Source organism: Pholcus phalangioides, unplaced genomic scaffold (assembly GCF_987345545.1).
Source record: "Pholcus phalangioides strain wild (caught in Gottingen) unplaced genomic scaffold, Ppha-v1.0 ptg000010l_1, whole genome shotgun sequence".
Taxonomy (NCBI): Eukaryota; Metazoa; Arthropoda; class Arachnida; order Araneae; family Pholcidae; genus Pholcus; species Pholcus phalangioides.
This window is the reverse complement of record NW_028301603.1, coordinates 15,086,861-15,104,851: the sequence shown is the minus strand read 5'-3', so window position 1 is coordinate 15,104,851 and position 17,991 is coordinate 15,086,861. Positions and strand designations below refer to the sequence as shown.

General features: G+C 34.5%; 1 protein-coding gene across 1 annotated transcript in view; it reads right to left on the bottom strand.

Moving 5' to 3' along the window:
* Window positions 1-1,580: 1,580 nt before the first annotated feature.
* The window catches only part of LOC149080982 (uncharacterized), a 35,258-nt gene continuing 18,847 nt past the window's right edge, over window positions 1,581-17,991 (bottom strand). Inside the window, exons 14-19 of the mRNA XM_089237704.1 lie at window positions 14,192-14,231; window positions 9,757-9,817; window positions 9,272-9,330; window positions 8,181-8,227; window positions 5,731-6,183; window positions 1,581-4,488 (exon numbers count right to left, since the gene is read on the bottom strand). Of these exons, the coding sequence (XP_089093830.1) occupies window positions 4,422-4,488; window positions 5,731-6,183; window positions 8,181-8,227; window positions 9,272-9,330; window positions 9,757-9,817; window positions 14,192-14,231 (727 nt within the window). The 3' untranslated portion in view covers window positions 1,581-4,421. The remainder of the gene's footprint in view (window positions 4,489-5,730; window positions 6,184-8,180; window positions 8,228-9,271; window positions 9,331-9,756; window positions 9,818-14,191; window positions 14,232-17,991) is intronic.

Genomic DNA, 17,991 nt, shown 5'->3' with positions numbered 1-17,991 from the left:
GCTCATAAACTGAACTGAAAATTTGAACTAAAAGTTCAGCTATTTTATTTGAGCTTAAGGAGACGTCCAAAACAAAGAACCTCTTAATGAGCAGACGACAGATGGTTTGTTTGGTTCCCTACAAGCTAAGCTCACAAACAGAACTGGAAGTTCAAACTGCCAGTTCAGTAATCTTTTCAGGACGCAAGGAGACGTCCAAAACAAGGAACCTGGAAAGAAGCAGACGACAGAGGTTCTGAGACTTGATTTAAATACTGTTGGTGCTGCCATCTAATCTCGAAATTTCAGGCAACTCATGCAATGATGAAAAAAAAGAAGGACAGCAAGTTCTTTTTATTTTTTAGCATAACATTTTTTTGAGACGAAAATTTCGGTAACAGAATTCTCACATTTGCAATAATCGATTGTAAGTGGAAAAAATTATTTCTTTTTTTTCACAAAAAAATTCGGACAATATGTATGATCGAACAAGTGAAAATACGGATTATGTGGTCTTCAGATAGGGTTACCAGATTTAAAATTTAAAAAAAGAGGACGTCTGGTGAGAACCTTAGGCAGTGCCGTCTTAACGCGAGCCTTCCTCCTTCCGGGCCGTGCCCTAAGGACCGCAAGAGAAGTGCCTCAGAAAAACGAGACGTGATTGAATTTTTCGAGAATTTTTTAGGTTGGGCCTCCAAAAAATCTTTTGGCTCGGGGCCCATGATGCTCGATCCTGCCTATCAGCCCCACCCTTATTGGGGGTCATGGAACTCCAGTACTACTACTAAACCCAGACATGCACCTCGTCCATATTCCTTTGCGGAACCTCTAACGAATTATTACATGCTGGAATGTGCGTGCACTTGTAGTGAAACCTGATGTGAAGTTTCTGTGTAATGCTTGTTATATGTAGTGCTGCTATCTTCCACCAGTTTTTCTAACTATGAGTGAAGTGTAATGATTGAATAATTAATCGATGTAGGCCTGTTGCTCTCTGTGGCGAGACTTTTTAATGGGGAGATCGGCTCGCATTTGCGACTCAAAGTTGGGAACCACCGGAAACCAACTTCAGCCGACTACCACTGCGGTGACGGTGGGGTTCGAACCCGGATCCTCGCGGAACTCCAGTACTGGATTCCTTTACTTCTATTAATTTACATTAATTAAACAGCAATGAAAAATTCCAAAAATTATCGAATTGCAACGTATATTTGATAAAGAGATGAAGTGATTCAAAAGTATGACAAAAATTTATTTCTGTTCAATACGATTCGAGCCACGATAAAGTGTCAACAGGGGGACCAGGCTAATTATTAATAATTTCTGAATTTTGTAAAATTACATTATTACAATTAATAATGGCTCTGCCTCCAGGAATCAAATCCGGGTCCTCTTGAATACTGGGCAAGTGCGCTACAATTACACCACAGACGCAAACAATCTATTTTACTTTACATGCCACAACAACCTTCCTACTATAATGTGCATTAATTAATTAATAGCTTGTTGCGCTCAGTAAAGGCATTTCTGATGACAGACTCGTCTCTTTCCGAAAATGTATATTATTTTCATCTCAAACAATTGAACAATAGTACAGTACAAAAATTTATAATGTCGATTTTATTTGACAATGGATCAATACATAAATATCTATTACACAGAGTACACATTCGAATGTATTTGCATAGGATTCATGTGTGATAATGAAACTGTCATCTAGCAAATAAGAAATTAGCACCAGTTAAGATTCCACTTAAAAAAAACACCAGTGTATAACTAATACAAGAAAAATTAATGTTTGAAGGAAAAAAAATCTACAATGCAAAATTAACGCTCAATTGTTTTTCTTACAGAGGACTCTTTATAGTTGTACATTAAAAACCATTATTATACTGCAGCAGTTTTGCCATAAATAGTATACACTGGACAGGTTTATTATTGATTCGCCGTGTCAATAAACATGATAGTAGTTATTGTTATCGAGACCATCGATTCAATTATCAATCTACTTATCACAGATTCATTCCTTTTGCCATTCAAATCCCCCCCCCTACATATATAGTAACTGCCTTCGAGTCTGAAGTGAACTCGCAACATCAAAAGCTACGAAAATCACAAATACATTTAAATATTGCTTTTCCTTTTTGAAGTTGACATTTGCATATATAAAAATGTGATTTGGTCAAATACCACCACAACTAAACAAAAAACGATTATTGCGTTACTTGATTATAGTGACACTGAAAAGTGCAAAGCTAGGGGAAAGACATATACAGGAGTGATTCATAGTAAAAGTCCTAATAAGTCACTTATCGGGATCAAGGAAAAAGACATGATAGTTAGAAAAAAAATCTGAATAGAGAGAATCAGTAGTTTCGGAATTTCACGATTTATTTTCCAGCATAAAGTACCGTTTGGAGACAGAGTATAAATCTATCGATGTTATGGATGATTAGCTCCAAAAAAGGAAAGGTGGGTTCAGAGATATTTCTGCAAACGTAGAAAAAGTTCACTCATAAATTAAAATTTCTCAATACAACAATACTAGATTAGCAAATTAGTTTCAGACAGTCGTTTTCAATGAGATTTTCCTACAGAGATTGTTATTTTTAACTGAGTAACTGTCTTAACAGTAGCATTTTAAAGAAACAGTGTACCAGATGTGTCTTAAAGAAATCTGCAACCTTTCAGACAGCTGCAATTTTAGAATCTGTGTGATCACAGTATTTCACAGTCAAAACTAACTATGGTGGGTGCAGAAAAAAAAGTCACTCAAGACTTTCAATGTATGGGAACAGTTGAAAAACCACTTTTATAAAGTATCTCACGCATGCAAAAGTCTTGGGTACTCTATATTTTTGCGGCCCTGAAGCTAAAGTGTGTAGTCATAGCTGATAAAACATGATGACAGCCAAATTATGATACTGTTTCTGGTACTAAAGAATTTTCATCAGCAAATAACAGCTAATTTGATCAGAATATTATCACTGGTCTACCAAAGAATTTTCAACAGCCAATAACAGCTAATCTGATCAAAAATATTGTGTCTGATGTGCCACAGAATTTTCTAAATTAAAATTGTCAACAGCCAATGACAGCTAATCCGATTAGAATACTGTTTCCGGCAGGCCACAGAATTTTTGAAATTAGAATTTGACAGCCAACAGCTGATTCGATCAGAATACTGCCTCTTATGTGCCATCAAATTTTTAACAGCCAATAAAACAGCTAATCCGATCAAAATAATGTTTCTGGCGTGCAACAGAATTTTAGACAACAGAAATCGTGCACTGGCATGCAACAGAAATCGACAATAACAGCTAATTCAGTCCGAATACAATTTTTTGGGGTGAAACAGAATTTTCGATAGCCAATAATGGCTAATTCAATCAGAATATCGTTTTATGTGCCACCAAATTTCTGACAGCCAACAGCTGATTCGATCAGAATACTGCTTCTTATGTGCCATAAAAATTTTGACAGCAATAACAGCTAATCCGATTAAAATAGTTTCTGGTGTGCCACAGAATTTTTTTAACAGCCAATAATAGCTTATGTTACTAAAATATCATTTCTGGAATGCCAGACAATTTATAACGCCAGATATTAGAAATTACCTCCACAATATGCATCAAGTTGAAAAAGGATGAAAACAGCAGCTTATAGTAGTAACTGGTTCCGGGAAGTTAATCTACTCGTTCACTGATAGGAAATGAGGCATACATTTAATATATTCATTGAATCAAAAATAACTTAGTCGCAATTCTAATAGTAAGCCTACTATGCACACAAAATAAAACACGAAAAGAAATGCTTGAATAATTTTGTGAACACATCATTTGTGATACATGCTTTCTGGAGAGAGTGATACAATCTGATTGATAAAAAGGATTTCTGTATGAATAAAATTTTAGAATCAATTAATCTCTGCCTGATCGGCCATTCCGGCCCTTCCCCAGTATGACTTGGGCATAGCAAAATTTAACAGGAGGTAGGACTTCACATTAGCCATATATATTAATTGTGCAATTATGCTGGAGGAAAAATTTTTCTGAACATAAATTTGAAAGCATAAAAAAGCCAAAATTTTTTAACCCTCGAATCGGACATGAATTGAAAGCCAGAGAATATGGGGATAAAAAAACATTTTTCCCTACGTCTGTATTAATTAAAAGAAGTGGTGACATAATCGTAAATTCATATCACAATATTTGCATAGATACGATAGTACTGAAGATAGATTCATACAAACAGGACATATATATTTTATAATCATGGTTAGTGTGTCTTTTCGAAAGCGGCACATTCTTTGCTATAGCACAGCTGGAATATGGAAGAGATGTACCATAACCATGAATGTTTTCTTTGAAATACATAGGGAGTAAAAAAAAAGGGGGTGTCGAAAAAATGAATTTGTCTAGCTTTAAAAGAAATAATCCACTTCAATAATCTACCAAGGGTCTCGAAGAATATCGTCTGGAAGATGGAGACCTTGATCGTTGTTCTCGCCTGTAATTGAAAACAAAAAAAAAGGCAAAATAAATATATTTTGTCATCATTTATTTGAAAATATTTTAATCAAAATACAAGATATTTTTCTTAAACCTAAAAATAACTTTCTGAAGAAATTGAGTTGAAAATTGATATTCCATATTTTTCCCAGTTTATTTTTTGTTATGAAATACGGTCAGCCTAATAACAATAGCCTGCAATTAATTGCAAACCAACACTATTAATTTAAAATACAAATAAAAGGCCACAACAGGCAAAATGCCCAATGAGGTGGTTGAGGAATGGCCATAACAAAATCTGGAGGTTATGCAACCGATTTGAAATCCTGCATTGCTGGCCTAAATTTGTTAGCACCTCGGCCAAGGTATTCTGTGTGGATCTGGCTTCCAGTCGAAGAAGAATGTTACCATGATTTCTTGGAATTTGGGTATATGGCTTTGGTTTTTTTGTTTTCTTTTAGCGTGTGAGAATTAGTGTTTCAATGACTCTGCATGTGCTTTCAGGTTCATATATCAGGTCCATATAAGTTTGGTAACAGAAACGTCTGATATCCAGAGTGGAGTGTTTAAAGTTGTGGTGGGGAGGAAGAAAAGTTTGTTTAGACATTTCTGGTAAATGTTGTCAACATGTTTGTCCCAACGTAGGTCGCTGAGATTATGACACCAAGGTATTTGATTTGAGAAACTTGGGATAACTTTAAATTATTGATGGAGTGTGAGTATTCAAGAGGAAGTAACTTACGGGTAACTTTCATGTGAACCATTTTTGAGACATTGATTGGCATTTGCCATAAAGAACACCAGTCTGCGATGGAAGCCAAGTTATTTTGGAGAAGTTCTTGATCAGATTCATGGTGAATGATACAGTAAATTACACAGTCAGCAGCAAATAATCTAGTGGTGCAGTTGAGGAATTCTGGGAGGTCATTGATGTAAATTAAGAAAAGTAACAGGGAGCGTATAGATCCTTGAGGGGTCCCAGACATTACGGGAGCGGATGGGGAGTTATGGTCATTAAAATGAACAAACTGTTTCGATGTTTTAGGAAAAAGGCTCCACCCAATTAAGTAATTGTACACTGAAACGAGGTATGAGAGTTTATGACACCTAAACTGTCTGACTACCATATATATATCTCTCTAAAATAGTAAAAAAATAATAATTTTATATACACATTACAAAAACAACAAAGACAGAATTGGTGCATTCATAGAGATGAGAATGAGCAAGAAAAATTCACCTATGTGATGAAGATCGAGACGTATCTGAAGATTTTCTACTGTGGCCATCATCTCTGTTTCCCCGAGTCACGCCATTTCTAGCTGGACTTCTTGATCTTGACCTGTATCTTTTTGTGGGACTTCTCTGTGACGAACGAGGTGGGCTTCGTGCACTTCTCCCTCTGCTTTCCGCTGAGGTATGGGCACTTCTTTCTTGCACTGTATTCCTCTGAGAGACTCGTGAAGTGGAAGGACTGGGATCACGAACTAGCTTCTCAGCTGATCGTTTTGACGAGATGCGATCTGCAGAGTCATCACTGCTGCTACTGTTACTCCTACGGTGTCTTTTCTTGCTATCAAGGTCCAAATGCATCAGTTCATCTTCTTGGGACTTGGAATGATGCCTAAAATGACCTGAATCTTCATCTGATGCATATTCATAACCTCTCATGCGATGTCTTCTTTCTCTTTCTCTGAAATATCATAAACATAACGTTTTAGGAAAAAGTGCTCTATTTATATTACTTCCATTTGCCATTAAGATGGGCCTAATACCCTCAGTTCAATTTGGCTTCATTCCTGGCCACTTTTTATCAATGCAGCAGTTCATTTGCTATGGTATATGGGCGAGTGCTATTAATTCAGGACAAGAGATTGATGTTATTTACATCGATTTTCAGAAGACATTTGACAAAGTAGAAAGATTGTTACTATTGAGGAAGCTAGCTGGCATGGGTGTTCCTGATAAAATTGTAAGGATGATTCAGGTTCTGCTATCAGAGAGGGTTCATCAGGTTTGCGTAGCGAGCATCATGTCCAAAAAATGTCAGGTGCCAAGCAGAGTTATCCAGAGATCAGTTTTGGGCCCGATCTATGTACTTCATATACTTAAGATACCACAGACTGTGTCACCCATCCCTCTATTGTAACTCGCTGATGTGAAGTTATTCTCTCCAGTAGAAAATACCAGGGGCCTAAAAATTGCATGCCAACACTTTTCCAGTAGAGTTGTCAGTATAAACTCCCTATATCAATATTAAAAAGCAGATCAATGCATTTGGGTAGACGCACCAATCCTGAATATTATCAGCTAAGTAATGAAATGTTGCAACTAGATACATGCATGGATTTAGGTATTGTAATGAGCAGCATCTGGATTTACTGAACATCATTATGGCACTGTTTGCGTGTTATGTATGGCATACTGCAACTTAAATGCCCATACGTTTTCATATGGTTTCTGTGTGTACGTTTACCAGAGTTCTGTTCACAAGTATGGAACCCTTACAAAATTGAGTACTGCATAAAGCTCCTCAAAAAGACACAGAGGTCTTTTACCAAACAAATAGCTAGCACGAGTGGCTGGTCTTATTGCGAGAGACTTGAGTTTCTGGATTTGCACTCTCTGGAATGGTGTAGAATTGCTTCAGATCTGAAGATGCATTACAAACTAGTCCACCAAACAGTTTATCTACCATTGAGAGAACCTTTCTTAGAGATCATAAAAGAGTGAACGTATACGTAGGTATCATTTCCAAATAAGAATACCAACATAGCAATGGCCCAGAAGAGATTTTTTTTTTCGAAGGGTGCAGATGCTGTATTGCGAGAAAATGGAACAGTCTGCCATCAGAATATGTATGCGCCACATATGCAGGATTTGCTTCTGCTATTGAAGATTTTGACCTGCCCCTGTAAGTGATTTCCCTACTGACTATTACATTTTTTTATTATTACTTTTCCAGTGTAAGTGTTGCATGTCTTCTGTGGTTGTAAATAAATAAAAATAAATAGAGTCGATTCCTTGATATAGTGACCCCACCTCATCCTGTTGAAAACAGACGTTATATTGTGAGGGTCATTATATCGAAAAGTAACACATATATCAATCATTCTAAGAAAGCATTCGGGACTTATACTACTGGTCACTATAACACAGGGTTGTTATAATGAGTGTCGACTGTATATGGTCAAGGAATCCAATTTAGAACTCCATCTGATACTTTCAATCAATTTGGCTGATAATTATATCTGATTCAATACAACATGAACACTTTAATTTTACACCAAGTCAATATTCTGACATTTTTGAGATGCTAATTAGGCCAGAAGCAGGACCCAAACTATACAATGGCCGTAATTACAGCTGAACTGTGAAATGTTCCAAGACCTGCACTTTTCATAAATATATTTTGAAAATTAGGTGCAATAAAATGCCTCACATCGGGATATAATCCTTGCACAAGTTTTTCAGCAATATCGGTTTTGACAAATTGCAGTGTTCTTGCAAGTTTTTTTTTAATTAAATCATTTCAGTTTGAAAATGATTCAATTTTCTTAAAACACGCAATGAAGATATACAAGTATTGTATCTTAATAAAGAAACATGTCTAATGCCAAACAGAAGAAAAAAAATCATAGAATCCAGCATGTTCAGATGAAGACTCACAAAATATTTTAGTTCACTCACCGCTGACGTAATTTGATGGCCATTTCCCTCAGTTCTTCAGCTCGATCCTATGAAAATAAATAATTTAATTACTGCAAATGATTCGCACATAGTCAAAAGCTTGCAGCCATACATGTTTACAGTATATTTATCGCTGTATTCAATTAAAGCAGAAGGTGTTAACCAGGGGGTGACGTCAACCTTTGAGCTTTCATGAGAAGACAATCAAGATTCATTATTTTTATGTTACTAGATGCTGAAATAGCATTCTGTGAAGAGATCTAGGGCCTTCATGTTATTGGCTCAAGCACACTATGGAACACAAAACCTTAACTCCTGAATTGAAACATAACGTACATTTCCAAGCTTTGATTTTTTAAAAACAGCGGAGGAATCATTATTCTCATGCTTTCACTTCAGAAAAGTGAACTTTTTTTCCTATTGTTTGATGCATCAAAAGGGACACTTGCTAATTACTTGATGAGACTTGTGTAATTGGCAGAGAAATCTAAACATTTGAATAAACTTGAAAAAAATTAAATACTTTAACGATTTTGAATGCATTGTAACTCATGTCTGTTTCCAATTGCTAAATGACATAGAAGTTGGAATATTTCCATATGAAATAAAGTTAACAAATAAACACATACAGTGGTATCTCTTACGCACAAAATAAATTTGTAGATGAAACCTACTCTTATCATGAAAATTTTGCATCTAAAATCAAACATTGCTAAATAAAATAACGAGAAGACCCCCGAATTCATTCCAAACTTTTAAAATACCTATACTCAAACAAAATCAATTAACATGATGCACTTTTGTTCTGTTCTGTATAGAATGCACAGCACTGTGTATCCTATAAAAAAATTGAAGAAATTTTGCTTGTATAATACAGTCTGAAGTTTCAATTCTTTTTTCGAAACACCAGAGTTTTTGTGTGTAAATCAGTTTTCTCTCATGTTTTGCACTCAAGTCAAATATTTGCTTCTAATTTGAAGCACACGCATAAAAAATAATTTTCGCTCATAAATTTTATTAATCACAAGCAAAGATACCACTGTATATCAAATAAGTTTGACAATGTTTTCAACTACTGAAAAGAAAGTTACCATTTGCTCTTGCATCTGCTTTTCAGATTTTTCCATTCTTGCTCTCTTATCAGCCTTATCTAAATAACGGTGCAAAGTTTAGACATGTTCCAAAAGACAAAGTGAAAGAAAATATATCTGTATTAAAAATGCAAAGATATTGCACAATATCAACTCTTATTCTTACAAACTCGAACAATCAGTTTGCAGATCGGAAAAACATTTAAAGAAATGACATTGCTTCTGACAAAAGGACTAGTTTGTAAATTGCGGCAGTTTAAGTTGAACCAAAACATTATTAAATTTGAAACGAGTTCAAAAAAATGGAGAGGGAGAAACTGGAGATTTTAATTGATACAAGCACAGAGAATGTAATTGTGAACATTTTACAACACATAGAAGAATCTAGCAAATATTTTTGAACAAAATGCAAGAAAAAAAAACGAAATTCAGAATATGTTATGGATGACTAATTGCCAAATATAAATATTAGAAATGCAACTCACATTGTCGATTCAAAGCAACTTGCATTCTTCTCTTAAGCCGTTCTTGAGGTGTAAGCACAGCCTACAGAAAGAAATTTAAGAAATTTAATAATCTGAATAACTGCATAACATGAAACACGAGCGTTTAGTCTTAAAAGTGAGACTAGTCAAAATAAAATATATTTACACCCAATATACCGAAAAAAAAGAACCCTAGTCACATTTATGTTAGATCAGGTGAAAAAATTATCACATTTGCAAATCTTATTGTTCTAAGAACATAGGGGGCCATAAAAAATCAAAATTTTTCTGAATGATTATAAATATCCTAGGCAATTTCAACACTTAAAAAATGTATCTTAGTTTACAATTCAATAATTGTTTTTGCATTATAAGAAAATAATTCATCTTAACTGCCACTGCAGTGTGGAAAATGGAAGTTCTTCATTGAGTAGACGTATGATGTAAATTTGGGCTAACACACTGTTATTGTTGGAACATGTGTAAACCATCAGTAGATATCCTCATACAACACACATATTGTTCGATTTCTCAGATGCGTGTCTTTGATCTTAATCTGGCTTTGCATGTTAAACTGTGCATTTATCTCATTTCAAATTTTAGTCACAAGCTTGAAATAAAGAAAACCATTCCCACATACTGAGAGACAAAAAAAAAGAAAGAATTATTTCTTGTTCTTCTCATGGAGCTATTTGAATATTAACAATGAATATCAAGTGTTTTATTCCCACTTTTTCTTCATGTTCAAATGTGCTATATCGTTTTGATTCCTAATTCATTGAAGAAATGAATTACTTCTCCCCTCCACACAAATAACACTCGGGAACAAAATTTTTGTTGCATTTATACAAACACTTGATATAACCTAATTCGTGTATGCTGATTTCAAATCTGAATTCTGTTTTTCCCTGTAAGCTTTAGATTTTTTTCAAAATAGAATTTGTTTTTTCTGATTATAATTTCTCTGGCACTTTGCAGGCAAGAACTTGTGCTTCACTTGCGTTTGTTGACTTTATGAGGGCAGTATCATCTGATGTTTTAGCAGTAGTCCACTATCATATTTTTGTCCCAGCGATTTTGATAGTGCTCTTTCATCGTCTTGAAATCTTGATGAAAGTGCTCTCCCTGTTTATCATTTACAGCCTGAAGATTCCTAGGGAATTGATCAAGGTGACTAAACAGGAAATGAAGCTTTACACTCATGTTGCAATGTAACTAGGATTTTTGTCACTCGGGGCAAACATTATTTTGCTGCCCCCCCCCCCAACTTTAAAATTTGGTAACTTTGAAAGAGGCACATCGTTTCATTTTCCTTTTTACCTGTCATAAAGCATTTACTCACAATTATGAAACACAATATGAGGGTCTTGTCTTGGTCCCAAGTCCCAATTTCAGAATAGACTGTATACGAACGCTTTACAAACAATGAAATATTGCGTCTTTGACGAACAAGTGTACAGCAGCCACATACATAACAAAATGCATTAGGGCTATTGAATATCTACATCTACTAGATGCCATGAATAAGATTTGAAATGATCTCCACAAAATGCACTTGTGTGCTCTGTTTAAAAAACTGACACTAAAAATAACACTAAAGAGAAAGAAGAATATGCCATTTCCTTATCACATCTGGAACTGAAGTGTACTGTGGTCGTCTTCCTGACATCCCGCCCTACATGCTGGAAAAAGTGCTGCCCTTTAGTAGCAACGGGAGTAAATTTATAAAACTGATGCTACAGACTGATAAATTGACACACTAGTGAATCTATGTAGTAGTACAACTAAACTGCAACTAAGCTAGTGTAAGTCATTAGTCAAAAGCCTGGGGACCTTTGGCTACGTATTAGTATATAATATCAAACTGCATAAAAACTAGAGCTTTGCAGAGAGAGAGATTTCAGATTTGAAATCAGTAATAAGAAAAATAACTTAGATCAGTTGAAAAATCTCATGTAACAGAAAATGAAGAAAATGTTCCCCAGTGTAATTCAACTGCTGCAAAAACTCAAGTGAAATTAATTTAAAACAGCTGATTCAGAAGCGAATAGGTTAAAGTATACTTATAAATCACTTAATAAAGCCCTTATGTTTTTTTTGTAAAAAAAGCAAAAAAAAAAAATAATAATAATAATAATCACTTTTACACGGGATGAACCCTTAAATGTATAGCTTTGTATATATATGCAAAGGGTCCTTTAGACATTTACCACTGCAGCCAGTTTGAAGATAAAAATTCAGAACCACCCTTGCACATAAGGTGAGGTCGTATTCTTTTCATTTTATATTTTAAATTTGCTGGTAGAGAAGTCCCAATTAACAACAACTCTTTGTTGCAGAGCATGTGTGTCCGTGATTTCGCTAATTTGTCAAAATGTTTTGTCTGCATTTCTTTCTTTTTTTTTGACCATGAAGTTAACAACCTGATTTTTTTTCTTATTATAGTTTGAATCACAAAGAAGGTAGTTATATATTTGCAATGTAATATTATTTCAATACATTCATTTCAGGTGATTTTTAAGGCTTTATATGGTCACTTTAAGGCCCTGTAGAAACAGTACAATTCAAGATAGATTTTTCAAATGATTTTTCGGGCGTTATATATATGTGCCATTAACTATAAAAAAAATTATCAGCTCAAAAAAAAAAAACTATTCAAGGCATAGCTTCCCAAACTTTGTTTCATCGCCCCTCAAACTCAAGAGTACCCATAGGATCCTGTTATACCTGCAGCTTTTATTGCTTCCCCCCCCCCCCCCGGACAATTCCATTGCTCACCGGGGCAACACTGATTTAAGGGTCAAGAGACATAATTTAGCAGCAATGCAACTGGATGAGTAATAATGCTTTGAAACAAGCTAGTTGTCATACACATGATAGATAATAAATGATAGTTAAATTAGTAATAAATGCTGTATATCTCAACACTGTATACAAATTCCCAGATAGCCAACTCTCAATGCCGGAGTGGCGTGGTGATAAGATACTCGTAGATCACAGTGAAGGTTGCCTTAAGATCCTAGGTTGGAACCAGGGAGAGAATATAGATAACAAGATATTCTCCCTAACAAGTTTGAGGCGACTACCGATAGCCAACACCTTCATTTCTAATCCAACTCGTTAATGGCAGTAAAGTGCAATTCAGCAATATGGCCAGAGTTGGTGTTTGGTGAAGTAAATAACCAATTCTTGAATTCTGAATTAAACTTCAGATGTTATGGGATAAAAGAGAAATTCCGAAAATCGAAAATAAGCTCATAAAATCAAGGATATGCAAAGCATATCCTTGTAAACATATCCCTATGCAGGTAGAGGCTTTCACACACCTAAAATGTAAACACAACATTACTTCTATCTCATAAACATGGACAAATGACACCAGCCGTTACACATCAGCTTCATAAAAGTAATATTATGAAGATTCATGCTAATATGCAACAACCGAGTTATTAATCTTGTGCTACTGCTTTGGCAAGCGGTAAACTCGTACAAAAACCCATCATGTTTCGTGTACAAAGGCTTTCATCTACAACAGCCATCCTCTTCTCTTCCATTCCTCAAAAACTTTGGTGGAAACATGACAAAAAAACAAGCAATAACCCTTTAAGGGGTTTTCAAAATTTTTCCAATCAGCACAATAACTGCCACATTGGAAATCACTAAAACTTCTAGAAACTGCTACCTACTTTCAAGAAGAATTATTTTTCAGATTGCAAGCTGATAAATGCTTCCCCCCACTCCAACATGAAATAAAAAAACACAAGAAAACAAACTATTATAATACTATACTATACTATCCCACAGGAGAAAGAAAAACATCCCCTCTCCCCTTCTGCTATCAGGACTTGGAACAAAAGCTGACTCTTCCCACTGGCAGGTGATTGACAGAAAAGCGGAGGGGAAAGGAGCACATGTTATCAGGAGAAGAAAACATTCAACAGTATGTGGGCTCGAGGTTGTCATTTTGAGAGGTTTAAGAGCCCGAGATATAGACTGCTGTTTTGAGAGAGCTTCAAGAACCCAAGATATCTCTGGATTGCCTCTATAAAAGGTTAAAAGGAAAGGGGGGGGGGCTGTTGGAAGCATCAAATCTTGTCTCGCATTAATTGTGAATGCCTCAAATTTGGAATTTGAATTTCTGTGATGCTATACAATTCAAATCTCACTTGCTCAAATTTCAATAGTCACAAAATTTAAACGAAATTATATTAAAAATAATAAAACAATTTCAAATTAAAAAGTTCCACGCAGAAACATAACCACAAACTTTTCCTAAGAACAAAAAAATTTGATCGCTTTTCTTTTAATAACGACGATGCTTTAAAAACACATCCACAAAGATTATTATGGGTTTTTTAGAGCCAAATAAGCCAGTAAATTAAAAAAAAAAAAATAGTTGTGTATAATTCAGAATGCAAATTTAGTTCTTACTGACTTTGGTGGAAGTACTGCCTTTACCAGATTGCTGTTGGCCCCTGAAATTAGAACACAAAATACAATTATTTTTATAATGAAAAATTAAACTACAATTAAAATTTTTTTTTATAAACACAGTAATCACCACCATATATAAAATTCCCACATACATTTCTTATATTTTTCACTAAAGTATTTCACTTAGGGAAAAAGAAAAACACACTTTTACAAAACAGTGGAAAATATTAGAGCTAATACTCATTCACTGAGCACACAATTACAGAAGAACCTTGATTATACAACCCTTGTTTATCAAGAAATCTGTTAACAATGTTTGTTTCTTTAACAACGGGGCAACATTAACATTGTAGTAAAAAAAATTTCATACTAATGGAAAATATAAACGTAGAAAGAAAAGCAAATAAATAAACTTTGGGGGGGGGGTGGAAATTTTTAGGAGAAACAAAAAGACACCATTAGAATGGAGCTAAAGTCAGTAAAAACAAATTTTAGTCTAGCCGTGGCACCGACAGAGATACTAGAGACATAAGAAACAACAAAGTTTTATTTTTTGAAAGTTGCTTGGTTGGAGCAGCAGGAATATTGCAGCTCATCAGAAATAATGTTGTTAGAAAAAGTTTGTGAAAAAGCTACAAAGCATTGTAGACTTGACAATTACCAAATTGTCAAAAAGTCTATCAAATGTTTAGTCAATTAAAATTAGTATAGATGTTGTACATTGATGCACATCCAAATATCTGGAAATCTTGATCTACCACCATGGGATTGTCACAATTATGTCAGATAATTTAGGTTCTACTGTTTATGTTATCAAGCAAAAGCTGCAAGGGAAGAGACCTATCAGGCAACTTAAAAAATAATATGAGTTGTTGTTAATAATATATGTTGTGGAAAAAATGTGGAAAAAATTATTCCACACAAAATTATATAAATACAGTGAAACCTTGCTACAAGGATGCTCAATATAATGATAAATCCCTCTACAATGATATTTTTCAATTGTTGTTTAGAATTGCCTATAGTCCAGTGTTGAACTCCTTTCGATATAACAATATCCTTTACTCTATAAACCCCTCTATAATGATATTTTTAAACTTGTCACATATTTCAATTCTTTCTAGTATGTCTAAAAATATCGGTCTTTGGTACCAACTGATCATCAAAAGTGTTGATGAAGTTTTGAAGTTTTCAGTATCACTACTTTCTGTATGATACACCAAAGTGTGTTATGATAAACCCCATTACAGGGACAATGCATAACTGAATTCTATCAACAAATCAATTAAATTTTTTTGTGACCAAAAAGTAATCGAAAGCGTTTTTTTTTGGGTTTTTTTTGGTGCTAACAATGCTGATTTAGAAAAGATGCCAACAGCAACATAAATTTGATGGCACATGATGATAATGTTGCCTCTAGATATAACAATCCCCTCTACAATATTTTTCTTGGTACACAGAATATCATTATATCCAGGTTTCACTGCACCACTAGTTTAGTTAAATTACAGATTTCAATCTGACATCAGCTCATAGCACCGAGTAAGTCTATCTTTGTCTAACGGTGAGTCTATCTTTTTCATATATGCACGTTTACAGATTATTTTTAAACTAATTGATTATGACAGGGGTCTTCAATCTTTTTTTATTTACGAGCACTGCCTGTACCCATCACCAAAAGAGCACTCTTACGGCAAGTTTAACATTCAAATGTATGAAATGACGATTTTCAATCCTCAAATTTTATTTAACTTTTTTTATTTCACTAAGGTGTTTAATTGGAATGTTGATCAAGTGCTCGCAAACACGAAATCGAGCCCGAGCACTCTGGGTATTTCAGGGGAGCACTGTGATGCTCTCAAGCAACAGGTTGAAGATGCCTGGATTATGACATTGATATGTGTGCCATTAAATTACATTACAAATGCAAACAAGTGACATAAAATATAGGTAATTAAAAATGTCAATATCACATTATTATTACAAGACATTATGAAAAAATAATGGTGAAGATATCAAACAAGATTGATACAACAGTGTTGTGAACTCATTGATCACTTTATCTGAAAAAGAAAAATACAACTGCCAAATATTATGACATGGTGAATCCAGCTTTAGACTTTCCAAAATTAGATACATCTGACAGACAGGAAAAAAAACCAATCCAAGTAGTAATTAGAGTACTTGTCTCCGATGGTAAAACAAGAACGTTTGTTCTTGTTTTATCATTGGAATGAGAGTTTGAAGCTCTACTCTAGTTGAAAAGAGCTTCCCTTTATGACAGAGTAATCCAGTGGATCTCAAAGCTCAAAGTGTATCAAGAAAAATTCAACTGCCCTTGCGGGAAAATCAAACCCACGTCCTCTCACTTGCCGAGCGAGTGCCCTAGACCAGTGGTTCTCAACCAGGAACCATATGGCCCCAGGATATTCCAGGAGGGCCATGGAAGAAAATATCGCAAAAGGGGAGCCATGGCGGCTGATAAGGGGGCCATGAAGAAATTTATTAAGAGACTGACCAAAAAAATTTAATTTCAAACAAAATGCATAAAATATTTTTTTCACAATTTTTCCCCTATTTAAGTAACATTAAAATAGAGATTTGATTGATTTTTGATTGGTTGGCAGGATATTTCAAAGCCAAGCATAAGGATCTGAGTAGTGGAAAGATGAAATTTATAGCACTTAAAATATCAAAAATTTTAAGAGTTTCACAAAAACAAACACAATGACATTTGCGTGTGTGTGTGTAACCAATTTCACATAAGTAGGGCTCTGATTTTTATAACCTAAAGATGAAATGTTGTTGCTGATAAGTTATTAGCTACTATGTTTCTTCTTTAGGACATAAAAATCAGAGCCCTTGTCATAAGCTTGTATTGTCAATAATTATAAGGTTTCGATATGAATGTATGTATACATACAGTGTCACTTTATTGACAATGATTGACAGTAACATTTATTTGAAGACAACCAACAGAAAAACAATGTTAAATGCGGATAAAACGGTTTTGTTGGCATCAGAAGAGATGACCCAATTACAACTTTGTAATTGGGTTTTTGAGCATACGGTGTCCGTTTAAAAAGTTAATATTCTTATTTGAATCACTATATAACCCCTTGCAACATGAATGCCATATCTGAGTAATATATATACACGTTATTTGGATAATTTTTCTAATTGAAAGTGTTCCTGTAGGGTGAACGTGGTTTGCCAGTAAAATACCATACGTCTTGTTACCTATGCATCCTGTACATTACATAACAGACATAACATAACAATATAAGCTTGTCATTCAGCGAGACATCAGATTTTCACGATGAATGTAAATCTCACCGTATCGAAATTATAATCAATAAGCTGATAATTTTCTTATTTGAAATCTAGTTATTTATCATTTCTGATTCACCCAAATTCAAATTTACCCAAGAAAAACTAATTTGTAAATAATTCAAACTTCATCCTGTACAGTAACTTGATGACATTATGCCATCTTCAAGCGCAATGTTTACATTGATTGAAAATAATTTATTATATTTATTTTTTACTGTGTTGTACTATGTTTATTTTGCTTTGTCGTTAATTTCATAAATTAAAATTAAATTCAAACAATATTTGAACAATTGTCTTTTAACAGGAAAACGGGGTGTGTGTTTGTGTGTATGTGTAGGTAATGAAATTGATCATGGTCGCAAGGGGGGGGGGCACACAGAAATGAGGAATGGTTGAAAGGGGGCCATGGGCAAAAAAAGATTGAGAATTGCTGCCCTAGACCACTAGACTGAAAATATCTCAATCTTT